At 36.6% G+C, this 22,054-nt stretch overlaps 5 protein-coding genes across 7 annotated transcripts; 1 reads left to right on the top strand and 4 right to left on the bottom strand.

The window, feature by feature from the left end:
* Positions 1-990: 990 nt before the first annotated feature.
* On the bottom strand, positions 991-3,135 carry LOC106423276 (putative L-ascorbate peroxidase 6). Its single transcript, XM_013864062.3, has 10 exons — positions 2,896-3,135; positions 2,649-2,751; positions 2,462-2,577; positions 2,308-2,378; positions 2,002-2,044; positions 1,834-1,930; positions 1,681-1,764; positions 1,483-1,607; positions 1,337-1,403; positions 991-1,215 (listed from the first exon to the last, which is right to left on the bottom strand). The coding sequence occupies exons 1-10, from the start codon at positions 3,068-3,070 to the stop codon at positions 1,113-1,115; spliced, it is 984 nt and encodes a 327-aa protein (XP_013719516.1). The 5' UTR covers positions 3,071-3,135; the 3' UTR covers positions 991-1,112.
* Positions 3,136-3,549: 414 nt separating this feature from the next.
* LOC106423283 (G-type lectin S-receptor-like serine/threonine-protein kinase SD2-5) lies at positions 3,550-6,796 on the bottom strand. The gene has a single exon (XM_013864066.3). The coding sequence runs from the start codon at positions 6,222-6,224 to the stop codon at positions 3,726-3,728; it is 2,499 nt and encodes an 832-aa protein (XP_013719520.1). The 5' UTR covers positions 6,225-6,796; the 3' UTR covers positions 3,550-3,725.
* Positions 6,797-10,779: 3,983 nt separating this feature from the next.
* Positions 10,780-12,277, bottom strand: BNAA03G51980D. Of its 2 annotated transcripts, none has more exons than XM_013864081.3 (4): positions 12,080-12,277; positions 11,869-11,983; positions 11,551-11,665; positions 10,780-11,471 (listed from the first exon to the last, which is right to left on the bottom strand). In XM_013864081.3, the coding sequence occupies exons 1-4, from the start codon at positions 12,178-12,180 to the stop codon at positions 11,020-11,022; spliced, it is 783 nt and encodes a 260-aa protein (XP_013719535.1). In that variant the 5' UTR covers positions 12,181-12,277; the 3' UTR covers positions 10,780-11,019. The 2 variants fall into 2 exon arrangements, with proteins under 2 accessions (XP_013719535.1, XP_022572750.1); XM_022717029.2 differs by having other exon boundaries at positions 10,780-11,456.
* A 2,378-nt stretch (positions 12,278-14,655) lies between these two features.
* LOC125591516 lies at positions 14,656-18,009 on the bottom strand. Of its 2 annotated transcripts, XM_048765902.1 has the most exons (9): positions 17,389-18,009; positions 16,999-17,271; positions 16,351-16,465; positions 16,155-16,279; positions 15,924-16,005; positions 15,707-15,818; positions 15,467-15,630; positions 15,250-15,370; positions 14,656-15,184 (listed from the first exon to the last, which is right to left on the bottom strand). In XM_048765902.1, exons 3-9 carry the CDS (start codon positions 16,449-16,451, stop codon positions 14,843-14,845), a joined length of 1,047 nt encoding a protein of 348 aa, XP_048621859.1. In that variant the 5' UTR covers positions 16,452-16,465; positions 16,999-17,271; positions 17,389-18,009; the 3' UTR covers positions 14,656-14,842. The 2 variants fall into 2 exon arrangements, with proteins under 2 accessions (XP_048621859.1, XP_048621854.1); XM_048765897.1 differs by having other exon boundaries at positions 16,351-17,271.
* A 1,816-nt stretch (positions 18,010-19,825) lies between these two features.
* LOC106423316 (glycosyltransferase BC10) lies at positions 19,826-21,386 on the top strand. The gene has a single exon (XM_022717028.2). The coding sequence runs from the start codon at positions 20,043-20,045 to the stop codon at positions 21,192-21,194; it is 1,152 nt and encodes a 383-aa protein (XP_022572749.2). The 5' UTR covers positions 19,826-20,042; the 3' UTR covers positions 21,195-21,386.
* The last annotated feature ends 668 nt before the right edge of the window (positions 21,387-22,054 follow it).

Below are 22,054 nucleotides of genomic sequence, written 5' to 3'. Positions count from 1 at the left end.
TAACATTATTTAATACATTGCATGCAGACTACTCTAGACATGGGTCATAAAATCATCTCCATATATAAATTGACAATGGTGAACTATCATATGTAACAAAACTGTTTTTTTTTCAGACCAATATAATGACACTATCAGGTAATTAGTTGCTTACTTTTTTTCCTAACTAATCAATAATATTTTAAAATTTGGATGATATGAGAAGTTAATAAAGTCCATCATTGTCCCATTTTTATGCAAATCAAAGAACACAAGTGTTTCTTATTAAAATACATGCACCCACATGAACACATCCAAAGGCTCCTGGTAGGCCAAAATATTTAATGCAAATGACACTTTTCTTTAAGAAACCATATGAAAGCAGCAGTACTCATTTGTTGACCACCGAGGAGATAGTATAGTTTATTAGCTAGAGTAATTAACAATTAGAAACCAATTAATTAGCAAGCTTTTATTTTCAACATACATCATCATCATGCGTTTGTATCCAATATATAGTTAATTCTGTCTCAAGGTGTTTGTAAAGTAAAATTCTAATAATAATAGTTTAGTAACTACTAACAAAGAAGTATGATTATCCTGATTAGCACTGAGAAAGAGTGATTAAAGAGGAAGCAAAGTGATTAGACACAGAAACCATTTTATTAAGAGACAAGTTGGTCCCGTGATTAGGGTAAGGCACAGCTACAACAGTGACACCCTTCCTTTCTTGATGTTTCCCAAAACTTTTTCATTCCATCATCTCCATCTTATCCCATTTTTATTCTAAAGCTCAATTAGTGATATCTTACTGGGATTAACAATTTTTAAAAACTTATGTTCAAAAGATTCAAAACTAATATACTTGGTATACTAAAGCTATGCCGTCTTGCCTATTACCTACATGAACGAAACATAAGTAGTCAAAATTCACATGAATTAACATTAAAATGCTTAGAACAACGTCACATAGCTAATGGTTTGAATGTTGTCAAAAAAAAAAAAAGCTAATGGTTTGAGTGTCCTCGTTGAAATATTCATCATGTATATAGAAAAGGAAAAATAATTAAATAAGCATTACAACCCAAAATTTTCAGGGCATGTTTATGAACTAACATAAGATAAATTAGACATCATAATGTTTTCCATTTGGCCCCAGAGTTAACTAGTTTGATATAAGCATTGGTGAAGTCTCTGAAGAACTTGTCTTGGTCTTCCGCATACTCTTTCACCCACCTATGCATCAAACATTGAATCTTAATATCAGTTGAATATATACTCCAAAACTCTTCATCCTCTGCTTCAAATGCTACTTGACAAGTTAGATAATGAAATGATCAAAGTAAGAAGGACTGACCTTAAGCACTCATCATCCTCCACGAGGGCATGATCCGAAGGAAGCCCAACCATACTCGTCATTTTGGCTGCAACCCAAATAAAGTCATGATAAATTAAGAAAACTATGTAAAGATACACTCCTCAGCCTAGAGTATAACAACTTACATGTAGTAGAACTCCAAGGTTTTTTAAGAAGGATTTTGTAGTATGCATTGTCAAAGGTAAATGGATCTCCAAAGCCTTTACTCCCAATCGTATGTGCACCAGATAAGGCAACAAGTTCTTGGGTCCTGCAATGACCCCCCAAGTGATGTTAAGTGTTACAAAACTTTGGTACTAAAGAAACCACAAGTTATGACTCACGAGAATCCTTTTCTTTGGAAACATTCTTTTAAACCCGAGGCATTGAGGGATTCTGGAGGTAACTTGTCTTCTGGATCAGGTTGCCTGTAAACCATGAAACGACCATCCTGTTAAACATATAGAAACAAAGACCAGAGACTGAGACGTGCTTACATTGAATCAAGTCTTCCTAAAACTACAGGAATTGTCGGGCCGCCGCACATTGAGACTGCTTCAGAGCCACCAACAGCGATCATATCGGCCCAAGACACTAACATCACACAGTTCAGAACGTTAGCACCACGAAGGCATAACAAGGACACACTTTCAAACAGAAATTACCTGGTTGTATCTCATCAACCTTAATCTTTGCTTTCTCTAGAACCTAACAAATGCCAAAAAAAAAAAAACATATGTGAAATTACATCTTTATTTGCTCACACTCAGGGCAGGTCCTAAGATTTTGGGACTATAAACAATTTAGTAATAGTTTATATAAAAAAAGTTTATTTTGCAAACTTAGGGGTTATATATATATAAATTTTTCCTAAAATTTTTGGGGACATAGACCAATGCTTTACTAGCCTATGCTCAAGACCGGCCATGCTCACACTAACTAAAAAGAGAGAGATAGAGAGGGTTTAGTGCCTTTAGAGATCTCTTCAAACCTGCGTTTTCAGGTCTTTCCAGTTCATAAACAATAGACCCATTGATGCCACCTGAAATTACACACAACACTTAAGTAAGATTTTGAGAATGAGATCGATTAGTATATATCAGAGAGTCATGGCAACACTACTACCTGTGTTATCATCAAGTTCAAAGGTTCCAGCATCATGAAACACTAAACGAAGCACACCAGCAGCTTTACCCTTCGTCACCACTCTCCTTATCTCGTCTTTCATCAGTGGATACATGCTGAAGTGAAACCCAACATTCAGATTTGGCTAAAAACTATAACATGAAGAATAGTTTTGCCTCAAACTCACTCAGCTGCCTTTCCATCAGGGGGAAGCCAATGAGACAGAAGCTGTACAGTGGATAACAAGACAGCCATTTGTCTTCTACTGGACACGAATACATGACGTGAACCTAGTCAAAACATGCAGAAACAGAACATAACCTAGTCAAATCATCTAGAAACAGAACACAGTCTAGTCAAATCATGAAGAGAAAAAAACATATCTCTCAGTATGATCAGTAATTACGCCACGAGAAACTAAAGCCATGTCTTACTAGGATCACTGGAGGAGCAACGGATACGACATGCTTTTAACGATCTGACAACATGCTTCCTTGTCGCATGAGAGAAGAGTTGCGTTTTCGCGGGAGATTCGAGTTCGCATTTGAAGTTTAAAGAAGAAGAAGAGTGGCACCGAGAAAACAGAGACGCAGTAGTCGTCGTCGTCATCTTTAACGGTGGGACGAGAATCACCGAGCGGCAGACTGAGTTTTTTAATGTATCCGGGAGGTTTTATTGTCTACACGCAAGCGTACAGTGAGCAAAACATTCTAGCCAATAGGATTGTAGGAGTCTACTCTCAGAGAGAGGAGTGAGAACACGGCACGCATTTGGAAAGCGTGAGGACTCAAAAGAATACAAAGCGACAACTTGTTCTATGTCAGTAGATTAAAACGACAGGTAGTCCAGTTAAACTATGTAATAAAAAGAAAATTTTCATTTTAAATTTTTAATACACTGATTAATTTTAATAATCAACTTAATCATTTCCAGTTTAAAAAATTAATATATATATGAATCAAACAATGAAAACCAAACATAAAACTTAGTGGAAGTTAACTATTTGTTAATTTGATGTTTTATGCATGTACTTTAAAAATTAGTTTATTGTTATGTAAACAAAATTTATTTGTACTAAGTTGGAAATGGACAGTATAATTAACTTTGTGTATTAAAAATTTCAAATGGAATTATCCCTAGAAACACTTGGAACAAAACTGGAGACACTACTATTCTATTATCTTAAACACAACACAATAAATACACAATGAGCCAAAACCTATAATAATAAGATACTAAAAATTGGCAACAAGACAGAAGACTGCTATCTCGGACCGGAAAGTCTCACGGCAGATAGATCATTCTCACTGTAAAAATCCGTCGGTCCAGACGACTTTCCACCACCGCTTTCCTCGCTAATCGAACTCGCGTAAAGCCTCGAGCCCATAGAGGAAGAAGACGAAGGCTGAACCACAGGAAAGACACCTTCAAGCATTTGAACAACTTTACTCATCGACGGTCTCAATTGCATATCCTCTTGTATACACCAAAGCGCAGTTCTCATCGCCCTTTGAACTCTCTCATCGTTCGCATCAACGTTCTTCATCTCCCCATCAACAATCTCCAAAAGCTTCCCTTCTTCCATCATCTTGAATGCATAAGAAGGAAAATGACACTTCTCAGACGACTCCGATGGGTCATAGTTCTTTCTCCCTCCTATCAGCTCTAGCAACACCATCCCGTAGCTGTAAACATCGCTCTTCTCCGAGATCGCGTAGCTTGTGATCCACTCTGGAGCTAGATAGCCTCTTGTCCCACGCATGGTCGTGAAGACATGGCTTTGCTCGCGTGTCATGAGCTTAGCGAGTCCAAAATCAGATACCTTGGCGTTGAAGTTATCATCCAACAAGATGTTCTCAGGTTTAATATCACAATGGATGATCCTTGCGTCGCAATCTTCGTGTAGATAAGCTAAACCTTTCGCTGTTCCTAACGCTATATTAAACCTTGTGTCCCAATCCAACAGAACATCTCCATCCTTCTTCCTGAATATCCATCTCTCTAAGGAGCCTTTAGCTAAGAACTCATAAGCTAGAAGCCTATGAGTGCCTTCCACGCAAAACCCTCTGAGCCTCACCAAATGTAGATGGTGAATGCTTCCTATGATACTAACCTCAGCTCTGAACTCTTTCTTGCCTTGACCTATTCCTTCAAGCTTCTTAACAGCTAAACGAGAACCATCAGGTAAAGTCCCTTCATAGACTGATCCAAACCCTCCTTGACCTAACTTGACAGAGAAGTTATTCGTCGCTAACTGAAGATCTTTATAAGCGAACCGGATAGGCATCCCTGAAAGATTCTCCAAGAAGTTATCCTCCTCTGAACTCTGTTCTAACTCATCAAAAAGAATTTTCTTTCTCCTATGAATCCGGAACGCAGCAAAGATCAACACACCAATGATAAAAACAGTCGCCAAGATAATAATTACTATATAAGGAAAGTGTCTCCCATCATCTCCACCTCCTAAACCATCAGTAGCCACCTTGATGTAAGAGACGAAGCCAGAGCCTCCATTCCCAGAGCTTTTAAAGCTTCCAATCCAATCAAACAAGAAGCAGTCACCAGAACTGTTCTGAAAGAACAAACCGAGGCAAGAGCAGTTCTTGTTGCAAAACTCTTTACACCTATCAAGACTAGTTCTCTTGGAGAAGGGAGTAGCAAAACCTAGAGCGAAGTAGTCAACTTTATCTCCAGCATTCACAAGTTGTACACCCAATGTTGCATTGTTTTCATTCTTCTTACAAGGAGAAGCGATCCCGGATTTGCAATCAGACCGAGCACGTGACAACCCGGACACACATCCACACACTTTACTCCCAGAGCAGACGTAGTAAGGCCCGCAAGGCTCGGGTGTCGCGCACTGATCGTTTGGGATTTTAGTGGATGCATCAGCAGCGGACGCACCACTGCCGAGATTCGAAAAGGAGATCACACCGTTGTTTCCCAAAACAGCGATCCAAGTAGCGTTACCGTCTTTATCATCTGAATACACAAACTGCCATAACAAAGACCGGTTCTCATCAAAGAACCTCCACGAGTTCCCGAGTAGAGACGATGACGTCACTACACCGTCTTTGTTAACGATCTTTCCTCTTTCATTCCTCATGGACCAATACACTTGAGGAGTCAACGAGGTGTTCACAGATAAAACCATATCTCCTGATTCGATCTCGAGAGTGTAAGTCACGTTGCTCGAAGGAGAAGGGTTGCTAGTGAGCTTCATCCCTTCTTTAAAGGCTTGATTTGTTATCAGAGTATCTGTTGGATGATCAAAGCTCTCCCAGATCGAAGCTCCGTCATCACCGGAAACAACAACGAGGTTCCCGGAATCGCGAAGCTCGATTCTCGAAACGTTTTTGCCAGAATTGTCCAATCTCCAAACCTCAGATCCACCTCCTCCTTGTTCTCTACGGAGGACCACGTTTCCGTTGGCTTGGAACTGGAACTTGTCGGAGTTTGAAACAGGGGAGGCTCTGTTCGCGGACCAGATGAGTCTCGAGCTGGCTTGGTGGACGATGCTGAGAGTGAAGAGAGTGACGGAATCTTGCGTGGTTACGAAACCGAAACCGAAGTTTGAGTTGTTGGATTCCAGGAAGATGCCGTTGTTGTTGATGTAGTTCATTTGAGATCCTACAAACCCTGGGGTGATGCTCCCGGTGTTCGCTACACCGGCGTGTAGAGGATCCGGCAAGAGAGCTAGACATGTTAAGAAGACGGAGAAGAAGATTCTCATGGCTTTTGCTTCGAAGATCGTGGAACCCATTATTTTACACGACCGGACAAGTATTAAATCTTGAAAAAGATCTAAACTTGTGGATCAAGTCAATGGATCTGAGAGATAAAAAAATAAATAAATATTCCCAGAAAGATAGAAAAAGACAAATCTCAGAGCCTTGACATGTGAACAGTATGCATAACAAAACAGGACAAGAAGATTCTATGTCAGAGTAGAGAATCAAAACAGAGAGATAAGAACCCGCTTTCGCCTTGTTATACGAAGCTCTACACTTTCAATACAGGAAGGAGAGAAAGAGATTAAAAACGCAGAAGTTGGATGGTTTCAGGGGGTTTGAAAACTCTGTTTTTGTGTTTGCCTCTCTGTCTCACATTTAATGATGTTTTAAGTTTGGTCTGTGATAGAGAGGAAGACGACACAAGTGGGTCTGAAACAGAGAGAGATGCGAGAGTCTTAATCAAAACTCTCTTTGAGCCGTTTCCTTCAAATCTGTTTGCTTTTTTTTCATCTTTGCCGCTTGTGACCGTCACAACTAATTTTGGACAGATCCGACCACTTGGGTCATTTCTCTTTTTAACCAAACATGTTACGACTTTTCAAAGTGGAAGAAGAAGACCGATCTAATTGATTGTAATGGAAGTAACTTCTGTCTTTCTTTATGTTAGTTTTTTTTAGGTCGAATTCTTTGGTTGTAAAATCTTTACTTTTTGGTAGAACTAGTGTATTTATTTTCACCTGAAAACGTAAACTTATATGAATGGATTTTTTTTTTGTTTTTGGTCAACATATGAATGGACTATAATAAATGAAAAACCGTGGAAAACCATTACACTCTGTTATCTACTCTGCTTTAAATGAAGCCCCTTAAACAATTACAAGCTGGAGCATCTATCTTCATTTTCCTCTTTTTTTTTTGTAAAAATTTTGTTTTGTTAATCTTGGCATGAAATATTGTAATTCAGACGACTTTCTCTTTCCTCTTTTTCTTTAGTCACGGGGGATTCAAAGAGGGATCAGCCAATGTCAAAGCGTGAGTTTGTTGTTGTTGTCTAGTTTGAACACATAACTACTTCCTTTGTTTCTTTACCATGGACAGGAAAATAATACCTAACTTGTTTATTTGTCAGCAAATGTATTACACAAGTTTATTTTATTACATGAAATGTTAAAAGCAGAAAGGCACTTTTAGAAGAAGGTTTTATGAGTTTAAATTTACGGTCCATGATAGTGGCTAATGTGTCAATCCTCAGTAGAGAACAAAACCAAAGTACTCATTTTTCACCACCGACGATGTTGTTTGGTTTGACTTAATGGTTATCATCAACCTCTTTTTCAACGGCCTATGTAATTAAACATCAATGCTAAGCCATTGTATGTCTCAAGTATACTATGTAATATATTTATACTACCTGCATGTTATTCTTCTATTGTATGTTCTATTTTGTTTACAAATAATAACAAGAACATATGCTTTTCAGTTATCATTTATGATACGGGATCAGGTTTTTGAAAAATACATTCATACTTTTCTATCAGCTATTTCTTCAAACAAATAGTATGATTTATTGTTATTTGAAAGAGAACAACAACACATGATTCACACACCGGTATCTACATTTCGATTTTGGGGCCTTAACTAATCCAATAATCATAGGAATCATGATGCAGATGAATTAATATCTCATATTAATTAAAATTATAAATTCTTATAACAAAATGTTTTTTTTCCGTGAAATCATGATTAATTAAAATCACATATTCTTAATGTCAATTGTATTAATTAACTAGTATTACACAACACACGATGTATACCCAATCTTTGTGTTTTAAAACTCCCACAATTTATAAATCATATGTTTTATTTGTTCCTCATTGTAGATAAGTTAATCATCTCAAATGTTTTTTGATATGTAGCTAATATGTTTAGCTACACTAGAATATATACATGATCAACTTTTGCATCCACGGATTCTCTGGATGGGACCAATATATTATTTTGAGGGGTATGCTTTACTATAACTTTCATTCAAATTCATATTAATTGCTCAAATACAAATATAGTTGGGTGTTAACTTTAGTTTTAATGACCTGCAATCATCCATGCCCATTCAAATCTCAAATTATTAATTATTGGCGAATCATATTTACATATTTTAATACTAGTGAAAAACGAAAAAAAAATCTTGAATCATAAAAAATTAAATTTATCTGAAATAGAAAACAAGATGCAATAGTCAAAGTAATAGCATTCAATGTGGTCTAAACAATGACAGCCCAAGATGTCTTTAAGTAACCTTAAATGCAACTTCCTCAAACATGCATTTTCCATTATCTCTATTGTACTATATGTACACATTTATGTATGTATATTGGATATGTATTATTGTCAGCACTTACATTATTTGTTTCTTTGGGTCAAAAATCAGCATTTACACTATATAAAATCAATTATCAATATGTCATAACTATGTTCTCATCTTATTCTAGAAGTATTTTCTTTCCAAATCAATAAATCATTTTACTTATAAGCTCTCTCTTTTAAAATGTTTTCAAACCCTTTATGACTTCAAATATATATGTGGAGTTGCTTTATCAAATACATGTTGACATGTATGCATTATGTATCTTATTGAATTTACTAACATTATCGATTATTTAGACAAAATTACTCATCTTATTCTAGAAATATTTTCTTTCCAAATGAATAAATCATTTTACTTATAAGCTCTCTCTTTTAAAATGTTTTCAAACCCTTTATGACTTCAAATATATATGTGGAGTTGCTTTATCAAATACATGTTGACATGTATGCATTATGTATCTTATTGAATTTACTAACATTATCGATTATTTAGACAAAGTTAGTATGAATGTATGGCTGCAATTCACCTGGTAAATATAATTTGAAACATGTATAATAACCAATCATATCAAATTAAAGAGTTCTAAAAATGTTAATTGTGATTTTAAAAATATTGAAATCAAATAAAAGTAAGATTCAAAACAAAACAAAGTCAGATTACATATTTGAGTTGGAACAACCCAATAGACAAAATATGCAGTTCCCAGTCTGACAACAAACTTTATAGATTCTAATGAAAGGTAAGAAAGATTTTGAGAACCCGTTTAAATAATTATTATAATAATTGTAAAAAAATGCTAATTGTAATTCTTAACGCGAAAATGTAGTAATTTTCGTAAAAGACATTTCATTATGAAATCAGGGAAAATTTTCTATGTTTTGGATTCTTGAAACAAGTACAAAAATATGATTCGAAAACCACTTTATATATAAACATCAAAGCATTGGCATTCAACATGCTATGGTCTAGTGGTCTAAATAGTGGTTGGATACATCTGCGTTTTAATTATGTCTCAAGATTTAATCTTATAACGCCATAGAAAAAAGAACACAAGAATCTGATATTTTGATACATAAACAATAACAAAGCAGCTTTTTCATGCATATATTTTGCATCAAAATATGTATAATAAGTTTATATCATGACTTTGTGAATGTGTACATTATTACGTATTAGACATGTGTGTTTACAGTTGCAAGAACATATATAAGCAAACCTGATCTTAACATATCATATAATATAATATAAAATTATAGATCCTATCTTAACATATGGGTATAGTTCGTCATGTCTCTGGCACTACAATCATACAAATGATCTCATTTGATATCATCATGAACGTGGAAGCCGCCAACGTATAAACTTAGATTTCTCTCTGTTTTCTCTTTTATAAACTAGGACTACTTAACTAATAATGGGTCGCTTGATTCCAAGAATAAATAATTAAAATCAGTGAGAACCAGTCTTTTCTTGTCAAACCAATACGTCGAGAGGCAATTGGTCACACATTTAAGTAATTTTAAACTACTTGGATCAACTTTTAGGTAAGACATAAACTATGCTATTATTTTGATTCTTGCAGTGATGTAAATAATAATGCACAAGGCTGTGCAATGAGAAAGAAAGGTCTAACTCAAACTCCAGTGACAAATTACTTTTGTGAGGAAATTAGTAAATTAGAAAAAAAATAGCCATTTTCAAATCTTACTTTGCCATTTTTCAACAATGGACTACACAAGGGAAACATTTTGACTTTATTCTATGTTATAATATCTTCAAGTGCATTTGTAAATTTGTATGCATTTCTATACAAGAGATATGGTTGTTCAGATAGTTTTTGCATCTAAGTTTTTTCTTCCCAGATTCAAATTCGGTTCTAGATGTAGCACAGCTGGATTGTACTGAAATGACAGAACAATCTACCGTTTACTTAATTTAAATGTTATTAAACTACACAACTAATTTATGAAATACAACTAAACAAATTTAAGCTTAAACTTTCTCAACTAGCTGCTCCATAGACAAAGGTGTTGCTACTAAATGGGCCTAAGCTGAGTTATATATAATCAGCTGAGAGATAAACCCATATCACAAGAGCTAACCAGAGTTATCATTGGCGCCTAAGAATCTCTAGAGCAGCTACGTCAACCGAAGCAAGCTACTATCACACAATTTTCATAAGATCTTATAATAATTTTTTGTATTGTTGTGAAAGCACATGTTTAGACTTGTCATTTTTCAAAATCTTGCTATTAACGTAGATGAAGTTTGAAGATTCTAGATTGATGCAAGACAAGAAGTGAAGACTGCTCCGTTTCCTTCATCATGACTCTCTATTTACATTTAAAGAAACCTAAAACGTACAGATGAACTAAAAGAGCTAACTAATGCATTCTCTAACAGCTAACTAATGCATTCTCTAACACAAGTAGTCAAAACCCGTTTTCTGTTCTGAATTTTCAGCTTTTGTTGTTGTTGTTGCTGCTGCTTAACTTACTCCGTTTTTGAGTAGGAGATCTGGTATCATCTCCAAGAGGGCCTAAGCGCAGAGATAGATCACAACCACCAAAGGCAATGCCATTAGTTGCATCTTTCACACTTACAAGTCTGCTGTTCTTGTTGGACTTGCACGAGTCAGTGACATTGACTGGCAAAGAAGGAACTCTGAGTGAATAGCATAAAGGGTAGCTTGAGTACTTGGAGAAAGGGCATTTCTTGACCTGAACATCGTTGTGAAAAGTCATAACCGGAAGAGTCTTCGGAGCAAAGCTGTTCGGTTTCATGAAGACTTGGTATTGCGGAGACAAAATGTTATCCAATTTAGTTGAGTCTTGGCTAAGATAACATCTCGGGTTTATGTTCCGTTGGCTTCTTGAAGCTTTTCTTGGCGTGCAGCCTAAATGCAAAGCAGCTACAAAACAAGAGTTCCTCATTGATCCGAGTCAAGAAGAATTCAGAGAACTCTATCTATGTATTAAGATTGTGTATACCTTCAATACAAGGCTGAAGATAGTCTCCAGTTTCAGTGGTCTCATCGAGTCGGATTATGGTGTTAATGGCGTCGTTTGCACGGTCTAACAGGGTAGTCAAGTCCATATACTCAGCCTAAAGAAGTAAATCAAATAATCAAGACTCAACTAAGTTGGACTCATTAGTAACAAATCTAGTACAGTGACATAACTTCCAATGTGCATTATGAGATGGAGTAAATAATTACAAGTAAAGATTCTATCAATCTCACAACAACTAACTTCAACTATACTAAAAGCCAAACTGAGAAACTAAATGTTATATAAAGAAAGAAAAACCTCAGAATTGGCTTTGGAATACATGATTTCTTCAGCTCTCAAGACAACCACAGGGAGCTTCTCTTGCCACTCTGTGTTTTTCTTGGTGGATTGGCTGTGAATCTCACAAACAATTCTACAACAAATAAACAAATGAGCAGAAAAAACAGAGAAAGGACACATGCACACACAGATGTATACAAAGTGATAGAGAGAGAAGAAATAAGATGACCTGAAAATCTCTTGGATGAGCAAACCCCTCATGGGTTGGTGTGTGTCACTATGCCAAGCTCTTCTGATACAGTCGTACGGTCTTGGCCCTGGCCTCGGCATCTTCTCTTCTCTTCCAGCACTTTCTATGAGAGAGAAAAGACAAAGTCAAGATTGTTTTTCTTCCCCTCCTTACACTGCTCACTCAATAATTTAAGTGGAGGGGGGAGAGATAGTAGTCTTGTCAGTTGGCCCCGGTTCGTTCCGGTTTACTCTGCTTTTGATTTTTTTATGGTCCGGCCTACTCTCTATAATAATAGTCTATAGTGTTGCAGTCCATTATTTCTTAGATTAATCCTTTCCAATACTATATAACTATAAAGAACTAGAGAGCATTCACCAAATTATATATAACCAACTAACCTATTCTATATTCTTTTGAGCTAGAAAATGCCAAACACAACCATATTTTAGTTATAAATAAAATCTACATTTGCACTAGTACTTAAATGTAAAAAGCTTTATTGCAATTTGCAACTGTAAGATTCAAACAATAGATGCCAAATTATTTAAACCTAACTATATAGTAGTTGAGATTCATACTAGTGTAAGAATCATTTGTTCTACGTCCTTATGGGAAATTTATTTAAACGTTTTTTCAGTCTCTGGTAATAAAGCAACTTTCAATACGTTTTGAAACATTCGCTCTAATTGTTCTCTTTAGGAAAAATAATATATTCGTGTGCAATGAAATAAAAAAAAAAAACAATTCTTCAAAATTCGTACCACCACTACTTCTAGCATTTCGCTATAATTTTCTCTGACACTGAAACATTCACGATGACGACAAAGACAAGAAGATCATCACTAGCTGACACAAAAATAAATAAAAGCTTTCAAAATATCATTAAAGACCCTAACTAGAACTGAAACTACGCAAGTCTTTCACGTAGTCGTTACTGGAACCGGAAGCAAGGCCCAACAGTCAGATTTGAAGGCCCAAATCAATGCATGTAGGCCACGTGGTTACACAGCACGGTAGCTCGTATCCATCCAGCAAAGATGTTACGTTCGAGATGAATACGTTTGCCTAAAACGGATCGATTACGAAACTTCACGTACATGTCAATTAGCGGCTACAATACATCATACCACGTGTATGATGACTAAAGACGTGTGTACACATAATCGAATATTTAATGACTCTGTTTAATGCTGTCTTTAACTTTAATCAACGAATAAATTCGTATGCATTCACTTTGTTGGCCTATGATTTAGTCATATTATATAGCAAACTGACTAGCACAATCAATTCTTATTTTGGATACATAGTACTCGTAGCGAACAAATTAAGAGAACTAGAGGCGGTCCCGGGCTACGCCCGGGTTGTTTTGTATGATATTATTTTAATCACCCAATAGGTAACTATATTGTCTGCCAAATTATTCGTATAGTGTTAATAAAACGGAGTATTTGGAAAGAAATCAGTGCTTAAGATTTGACTACAGTGTCATACGTTAATTGAAGGAGATATCATTTACTTGATTGATGGGATTATTTGAAACATTATCAAACCATATGCAGAACTTTTCCTTATTATATTTAAGGAACCCAAAATATAGGTGGGACCAGTTTATATTCTTATGGAACCGATTGGTCTTTGGGTGTTTTGCCTTCGGGGTTGAATTAAACCATATACTGGGACCAGTTTGTATATTTAAGAACCGATTGGTTCTGAGAGAATGGTGCGCTTGGCTTCTAGAGGTGGGGATGTTTTACTAAATATAATATTTTAAATATATATATATTGGACTGCTAAAAATGTAATAATGCGTAGAAGCTAAATATATTTAACAGCTAAAGATATATTTGTTAAAAGAAAACTTTCTTAAAATCTTTGACCAAAAAAAAACTTAAACTCCTCAAAAGAACAATATTTTACATTTTAGTCTTAGGACATCAAACAGAAACTGGATTATGGATTTGTGTTACCTTCAATTTGGCCAGGGGGGGTGGGAGGTGTGCTCTCCATGCCGTTGATATGGCGATCCCTAGATTCAATCACATTGCAAATTAGTATTCTATAATATGTATTGTAATGTTTTAGGCTTACTATAATGTTTTTACACTTACCTTGCTTTTAGAGAATTGGCTTGTTGTGAGCTTAGTTGACAGTTCCAATGGTGATTTGTAAACGGAGTTGAAACATGTGAGAGAGAAAGTAATATGTTAAAAAGTGTGGAAGAGGAAGTTAAGTTTTACATGTGAGAGAGAAAGTAATATGATAAAAAAGTGTGGAAGAGGAAGTTAAGTTTTTTTCTTGACCAGATACTCTATTATAATTTTCTTAATGTCAGTGCAAGATTCTAGCCGTCAATCAAGTTACGAAATTGATTGACCAAAATACTTACATTAAAAAGTGACAAATACTTACTTTTCAATATATGCTCTATATGCATATTACGTGATCCTTTTGTATAAAGTGAACTATACAGACTTTATCATCCTATGTGCATCTCACGCGAAAGATGATACTCAAATCTATAACTCAATACAAACTATGAAGACCTATGAACAATTAACTGAGCAGAGAAGTTCTAAAAACGCAGAGTAGGATATTAAAAACATAATTGTTTGGAAACCAGAAATCAATTCTTAAACTGTCTGCAAGCAAAAAACTCTGAAATGTAGAAACTGAAAGAAAACCAGAAAACAATTCTGAAATTGAAAAGCAAAGACTTGAAATTTAGTGGACCTTGCAACATCTGAGAAGATGAACAAAGCTCTAATTCTCACATCTTGGGCGTTTAGCCTTCTCTGGATCAGCAGTGTCATACCCCCTCTTACTCTCTTCATTTGCACAATCTCCACGGCTTTTGGAGGATTCGGACACTTCGTCTCTGGTCAGCATCGTTACCTTGGACGCTGCAGCATTGTTGTTTCCAACCGATTCTTCTGTGTGTGGAGGGATGTCTTGAGAGAGGACCTTGGTGACTGTTATAGCTCGGGTGTTGCCTGAGAAGTTGTGATCAGTCACTTTCACACAAAACCTATGCGTTTGTCCGATGATGCTGATTAGAGCTTCTGGGACAGGCACCTCATCCTCAGCTCCTTTGTCCCCATTGGCCTTACATCCAATAATAACAGTGTGAGTTGTAATCATATGAGAGCAAAAAAATTTGGCTTATTTACCTCAAAGTAGCTGCTCAGCAACTCTGATGCGTGCTTCCCAGTTAAAGAACGACCAGCATCACCAAGCAAGACAAAAACAGCTTGCTCACTGTTGTCATAAACAGATATCTTTGCACGGTACCTGTGAAGAAAGAATTAGAAGCAAAAGTTACAAATGTAATAAGCAGAAGCAAATACCAGTGAAAGTGTATTTAAATATTCAGAGGAGACTACATACTCTGCAACACCAGTTGTGTTAACCTTCTCACACTTTGTGTTTGTACACACCATCGACGTTGGGCCTTTCGTAGCCTTAGAATGGCACCCACTGCATGCAATGTAGTACCAAGCAGAGCCATGAACAACATCATCAATTGTAGCCGTGCATTCAAAAAAGGCATCCTGCGACAGTGTATAAGCATTTCATATAAACATTGGTGCTTTCATAATAAGTAAGAAATATTTGCTTGAATGTTACCTTTGCAGAGTCCTGTTTGATGTAGGAGAATATGTCCGCTATAGACAGCGTCTCACGCTTAGTTACCACCTCTGCAATAACCTGATTAGCAGTGTCTGGGTTACAGCCGAGCCTGATACAAAATATAAACCATTTATCAGTCATCAACCGCAATAGATATAAGCGTGGGCTTCACAACAATTTTGGAAGAATAGATGCTGAATACATGAGTACATACCAGGTGGAGTACTCTATGGTTGGTTGGACATCATTGTCCATGAACACCCGTGTGGAGGACATAGAGGAGAGGGCAAGGGTACCTGTTCAACAATGGAAGTAAAATCACAAAAAAAAAAAAAAATATTAGTGGAAATTTGTATAAAACATGACAGACACAAATGACAAACTTCTTTGTAATACATGTCACAATAATTAATGAAAATGCGAGACTAAAAGAAGAAACGTTAACCTCCGAGACGTTTGGGGTTAACAGTCGTGACCAAAATCACTGTTGGAGTGTTTTCAAAGGTTTTGAATTTCTGGCAGAACTCTGTTGCAGCCTGGTCCCAAAGGTAGAGCTTCATCACAGGGCCGCTGAAAAAACACGTACAGACTTAGAAACTGCCGAGAGATAGTCGATTGAAAATAAACAAAAAAACACTTACTCATGCGATTGCACATGAACCAAAACGTGCCGAGTGGCAGCTATCTCCAATTCGTCAAGGGTTGGACGCTCAGTAAGAGTCTGTCCATTGACCAGCTTCATGTGGCCAAGGACATCTAACACATTGTTCATAAAGAGTATAAGTTAGATGGATAAATAAAATTATAGGGATCTAACTTTATAAACCAAATGACCAAAACTAATTAACATGTTGTTCTTTTAGTACGTAGTGTGATTCACAAAATGATCAAAGCAGACCAAAAACTCTTTAACTTAAACTATCAACATGTGTATATATTATATATTAAACCACAACTATAAAAACTTTTACCAGTTACGTCACACAAAACTATTCATAAAGAGTATAAGTTAGATGGATAAATAAAATTATAGGGATCTAACTTTATAAACCAAATGAACGAAACTAATTAACATGTTGTTCTTTTAGTACGTAGTGTGATTCACAGAATGATCAAAGCAGACCAAAAACTCTTTAACTTAAACTATCAACATGTTTATATATTATATATTAAACCAAAACTATAAAAACTTTTACCAGTTACGTCACATAAAACTAAGCTAGAACGAACCCACATCTAAACATAAAGCAATTTAACAAAGAGATTACTTGTAAGATTAAAGAGCTTACCATAGAGGTCACCTCTGAGATCACAATTTGCTTCGAAATCTTCATGTGAATGAAACCTGAAACGGTCTTCAGCGAAATGGATGGGAATGTCGTGAAGCGGGATCAGTTCAGAGTTCCATGTGAAAGAGACGGTCGCGACATGGTCAGAAACCCGATACACCGGCTTTTTTTCGATCCGTAGAAGTTGATGAGTTTGTAAACTGATCCACGTTTCATGTCCGGCAAGAACTTCTTAATTCTTCCCGGTGGGATGAATCCTTGAACAACAGTTCCCTGTTGTCAATAGAAATAAGAACAAATAAGAATTTCAATATGGATCACGAAATAAAATGAAATAAGAATCGGTGTGAAAAAATAAATCGCTAAAGAATGAATAATGAATCTCCAGACCTGTTCGTCGATGAGGAGCATCTCCAGACCAATGACTGTCTTCTTCACCGGGTTCCGAGCCTCCCAGAAGTGGATGAGTCGGAATCGCAACTGAGATTCATGGGGGCCTAAAGAGACATCATTGAAGAACACGACTTTCTCATCAGAATCGGAGGAGACGGGGGCCTTCCCATTTCGTTTCATCGCCATGTCTTGAGGTTTGAGTGGTTCTAGGGTTTTGGTTTGAGGGAGGAGAGAATCTAAGTATATAAAGAAGGAGAGGATGAGGGAGATGGAACGGAACCATTAAGAACGTAGTGATTGATCAAAGCGAAAGTAAATTGCTCGATCAATTATCAGTTTCTTTTTTCTTTGCTCTTTGATCTGATTCTCTCTCAGAAGACGAAGCGTAAGCGGCGTGGAGAATCATATCTCTCGACTTCGGTTCCTGCGAGATGGGTTCCTGCGAGATGGGTCCAAACCGGACCGAAAATAGAACAGAGAAAGCCCATAGAAGCCCACCTTATTAAATGGTCGATTCTGGACGCGCGCTTCTGACGTGGATGAATAACTCTTTCTGATTGGGCGAATTTTTTTGATGACGTGGCGTTCCCTGGACACAGGATATGTCCCTTTTAGTAGTGTTATTAGTGGCGAAGAAAAACAAAGACCGTTATATGAATTAAATGAGAAACAAATAATCGTCTATATAATCAAGTCATAGATTTTGTATTTTGAATTTTTCAAAACGAATATAAATTACCAAAACTGTTAAAAATCTCATATAAACTTTTGTGATCAATGTTTAAATTTTTTTCTATAATAAAATACAACGATAATAAAATCATATAAATAAATAATTTTATTTTAATAGGTGTTTATGTATATATATATATATATTTATATCGTTTAAATTTAATTATATATCATATACGATATATAAGATGGATTGTTTTGATTTATTTATCTTAAAATGATTGCGATTAAACAAGAGCGGTCATTTGATTTATATATGCAAGCCAATTTATTACATAACAATAACTGATTTCTTAGTTATTTAATATATTATTATTATTTATTCGGCACAAGACGTCTATCTTAAACTAAGTATGTATCTATTTAATAATTTTGAATCTTAGACATTTTCTAAATCTCAGGCCAAAATAAAAGAAAGAAATGAGAATAAACTCAAAAATCAATATTTTTTTTGTCGACGTCCATCTTCTAAGATCAAGTGGTAGTCGGGCTTGAGTCGTTCCGAAGAGACGCTCTGTCCGGCTGAGTCTGATCTATATGAGAAAAGAGAACTCTGATGTTTCTTGCCTCCTTCGCAAGAGAATCTGCACGCAAATTTCTGGTCCTGGGTATACGGTCAATGCTAAAAACCGAAAAATCCGCCTTTAGATGTTTGAATGAGACTAGCTCGGAGGCAAACGCCGGCCAGTCGGTGGAGTTCGCAATCATGTCCACTAGGTCAGAACAATCCGTCTCTATATGAATCATGGTGCAAAGTAGGTCTGGCAAACATGACATTGCCCATATGAATCCTTCCATCTCAGCATGGAGAGGTGATATGTTTTTTCCGGCATCCTTGCAGTCCAAATCTCTCAATTCCCATTTGATTCTTATAAAACCACCCTAGATCACTAACCATGCCATTCTCAATCCATGACGCATCGATTTGACAAGTCGGGCGTTGAGGGTCTACAGGGAGAGTCGAGATAGTCGAAGGAGCAGTCTGTGTCTCCTCTTCCTCGCTGTCCTCAAGTAGGTTAGCTTTCCTCTAATATTCGGCTTCAAGGGAAGCAAGCTGGAGGGTATCCACAGGTGATACCTCTTTTCCATTAAAAACTTTATCATTTCGTGCCTTCTAAATGTACCATAAGATCCATGGGAAAATTTTAATAAGTGGTTCCATACATGCCATGTTTTTCTTCTTCTAAAAAAGAAAGCTCATGTTTTGATAAACAGAAGTACTCAAAAATAAATATTTATATCGAGCAAAAACCAAAATGACACAAAAAAAAGAAAAATATCGAAGATTGGCACGTGAACGTAAACTTTTCATAACCATAATTAAAATTTAAATTGCTAAATCATAATATAAAACCGAACTGTCATAGTTTCATTATAACCAAATAGTAGGCATGATATTCTTCGGCCTAAACATTAGGTTTTTATGCGATAAATAATTTTTGACCTAAAATATTTAAAAATAGGATCAGTTCATTAGTAAACAAATTATATAATTAACAAAGAAAAATTAAAAAATTGTTTAAGAGCGAAAAATATTAATTCGATCAATAATATAAATTTTATTTTCTATACGATATTTCTTAAATAATTTTTATATAAATTTTTAACCTGTGCATCATAGTATGAATTAAATGAGAAACAAATAATCTAATATATAATCAAGTCATAGATTTTGTAGTTCAACAAAAAAAAGTCAAAAATTCCAAATATGAAATGCCATTGAATTGAATTGAATATTTCCATAATTAGTACTCATAAAATTTAAATATATAAATTATATTAATATACAAGTTGCACCAAATCCCACTCTCTCACTCTAGAAAAATGCATCATCGATTCTATAATATCCTACTCCACTTTGTTTCTCTCTCTACAAAGTAAAAGCAGTCACTGGTTTTTTAATCTTTCCGGCGAGAGATATGCTGTCTCCGACGCTGTTCCCTCTCTTCTGCGCTTTGTTTCTCTGTCTACCCGTCGCAGTCATCTTCACAGTCCAGCGAGAACTCACCGGCGTCGCCTCGCCGGAGTTCGGTTTCCGCTCTCTCTCCGTCTTCTCTCTTTACGCCCGAAACGTCCCCGACGCTTCTTCTCCGCCGGTTCGTACCCCACCTCCTATCCCCAAAGACGACGAACCGCTTCTCCGACTCGCTTCTCGAGTAAACCCGAATCACCCGCCCGGGTCGACCCGGAAAGTGGCGTTTATGTATATAACGACGACGCCGCTCCCGTTCGCGCCTCTGTGGGAGATGTTCTTCAACGGAAGCTCCTCCAAGGATCTCTACAATGTCTACATCCACGCGGATCCGACCCGGGACTACGACCCGGTTTTCTCCGGCGTTTTCGCAAACCGGGTAATTCACTCGAAACGCTCGGAGCGATACACACCAACTCTCGCTGCTGCGGCGCGTCGGTTATTGGCGCACGCGCTTCTCGACGATCCGCAAAATTACATGTTTGCCCTCTTCTCGCCTTCGTGTGTTCCCATTCGCTCCTTTGACTTCACTTACAAGACTCTGGTCTCGTCTCGGAAGAGCTTCATCGAGATACTCAAAGACGAGCCGTGGCAGTTCGAGAGGTGGGCGGCGCGCGGAGACGACGCGATGCTCCCCGAGGTGAAGCTGGAGGATTTTCGGATCGGGTCTCAGTTCTGGGCCTTGACGAGGAGGCACGCGCGCATGGTGGCGCGTGATCGGCGGATATGGGAGAAGTTCAACAAGACGTGCGTGAGGGAAGACACGTGCTATCCCGAGGAGAATTACTTTCCCACCCTTGTGAATATGAGGGACCCGCGCGGGTGTGTTCCCGCTACTCTGACTCACGTGGACTGGACCGTCAACGACGGAGGTCACCCGAGGATGTACGAGGCGGAGGAAGTGGCGCCTGAGCTGATCGTGCGGTTGAGGAAGACTAGACCGAGATACGGTGAGGATGGAATCAACGGTTCAGATTGGTCTGTGAGTAAGAGGAGTGATCCTTTTCTGTTCGCTAGGAAGTTTTCTCCCGAGGCTCTCGAGCCGTTGTTGGGTATGGCTAAGGGAGTGTTGTTCAATGACTCTGCTTGTGGTGCGTGAATGGTTCACTGATGGCATTGTTGTAAATTTAGGTTTAGTTTTTGTTTTAAAGTTGGAGAAAATAAATGTAATTAAAAGGGTAGCTGGGAAAAAGCCCAGTCTATCATTATCTTGTTTGAAGCTGAGTTGGACGTAAAAATTGCTCGAATCTCAACCTCATAAATTTGCAATCGAACACAATTCAACCTTTTATTTGATGTCAGAAAATCTAGTAGCGATATTATGATGTACACAAACTATCTTATTGTTAATATTCCTTTATCTTCATAGTGTGTTTTGACTTTGGTTTAGACTTGTTTTTGTTATCTTTACTGTAGACAGAGAAACTAGGAAAATGAAATGGATAATGTATAATATTGTACTATTATGATGATTAATATTCCCTTCATTTTTTAATATATATCGTTTTAAAATTGTGTACATAGATTAATAAATTATTAACTTTTTATATTTTCTAAATTAAAATATCATTAGTTATTTATATAATTATAAATTAACCAATAGAAAATATATTATTATTTGTCATATAACATTAAATGTTAATAAATTTTATATAAAAAACCGAAAACGTCATATAATTTAAAACATAATTTTTTTTTAAAACAGTTTATATTAAAAAACGGAGGGAATAATATAATAAAATTGATTACAAACCGTGTTGTTTAAACTTTAAAATCCGAAATTTGATCTTGAGTTTGCGGAAGATGGGGCTTAGATTCGTCAAACAGTCAACACTTGAGTTTGGCTGTCGCTTAAAGAACACACACACATTCATCGTCTTGCCCCATGCTTTCTTCCTTTTACTTTTCAAGAAAAAAATGCAACATTATCTGGAAAATCACGAAAAAGCTAACACATAC

Source organism: Brassica napus, chromosome A3, assembly GCF_020379485.1.
Source record: "Brassica napus cultivar Da-Ae chromosome A3, Da-Ae, whole genome shotgun sequence".
Lineage (NCBI taxonomy): Eukaryota > Viridiplantae > Streptophyta > Magnoliopsida > Brassicales > Brassicaceae > Brassica > Brassica napus.
Note: the sequence above shows the minus strand (reverse complement) of the source record. Positions and strands in the feature narration are given on the sequence as shown.

Bases quoted from the DNA above. Each gene is read 5' to 3' on its own strand.
- LOC106423276 (XM_013864062.3), bottom strand. From the start codon at position 3,070: ATGACGACGACGACTACTGCGTCTCTGTTTTCTCGGTGCCACTCTTCT. The intron at 1,608-1,680 runs GTGAGTCATAAC...GGGTCATTGCAG, and splicing joins TTCCAAAGAAAAGGATTCTC to GACCCAAGAACTTGTTGCCT. The intron at 1,404-1,482 runs GTAAGTTGTTAT...TTTGGGTTGCAG, and splicing joins ACCTTGGAGTTCTACTACAT to CCAAAATGACGAGTATGGTT.
- LOC106423283 (XM_013864066.3), bottom strand. From the start codon at position 6,224: ATGGGTTCCACGATCTTCGAAGCAAAAGCCATGAGAATCTTCTTCTCC.
- BNAA03G51980D (XM_013864081.3), bottom strand. From the start codon at position 12,180: ATGCCGAGGCCAGGGCCAAGACCGTACGACTGTATCAGAAGAGCTTGG. The intron at 11,984-12,079 runs GTCATCTTATTT...TATTTGTTGTAG, and splicing joins CTCATCCAAGAGATTTTCAG to AATTGTTTGTGAGATTCACA. The intron at 11,472-11,550 runs GTATACACAATC...CTTGTTTTGTAG, and splicing joins TCTTCAGCCTTGTATTGAAG to CTGCTTTGCATTTAGGCTGC.
- LOC125591516 (XM_048765897.1), bottom strand. From the start codon at position 16,481: ATGAACAATGTGTTAGATGTCCTTGGCCACATGAAGCTGGTCAATGGA. The intron at 16,280-16,350 runs GTAAGTGTTTTT...GTGTTTTTTCAG, and splicing joins GTTCATGTGCAATCGCATGA to CGGCCCTGTGATGAAGCTCT. The intron at 15,185-15,249 runs GTAAATAAGCCA...ATTGGATGTAAG, and splicing joins TGCTGAGCAGCTACTTTGAG to GCCAATGGGGACAAAGGAGC.
- LOC106423316 (XM_022717028.2), top strand. From the start codon at position 20,043: ATGCTGTCTCCGACGCTGTTCCCTCTCTTCTGCGCTTTGTTTCTCTGT.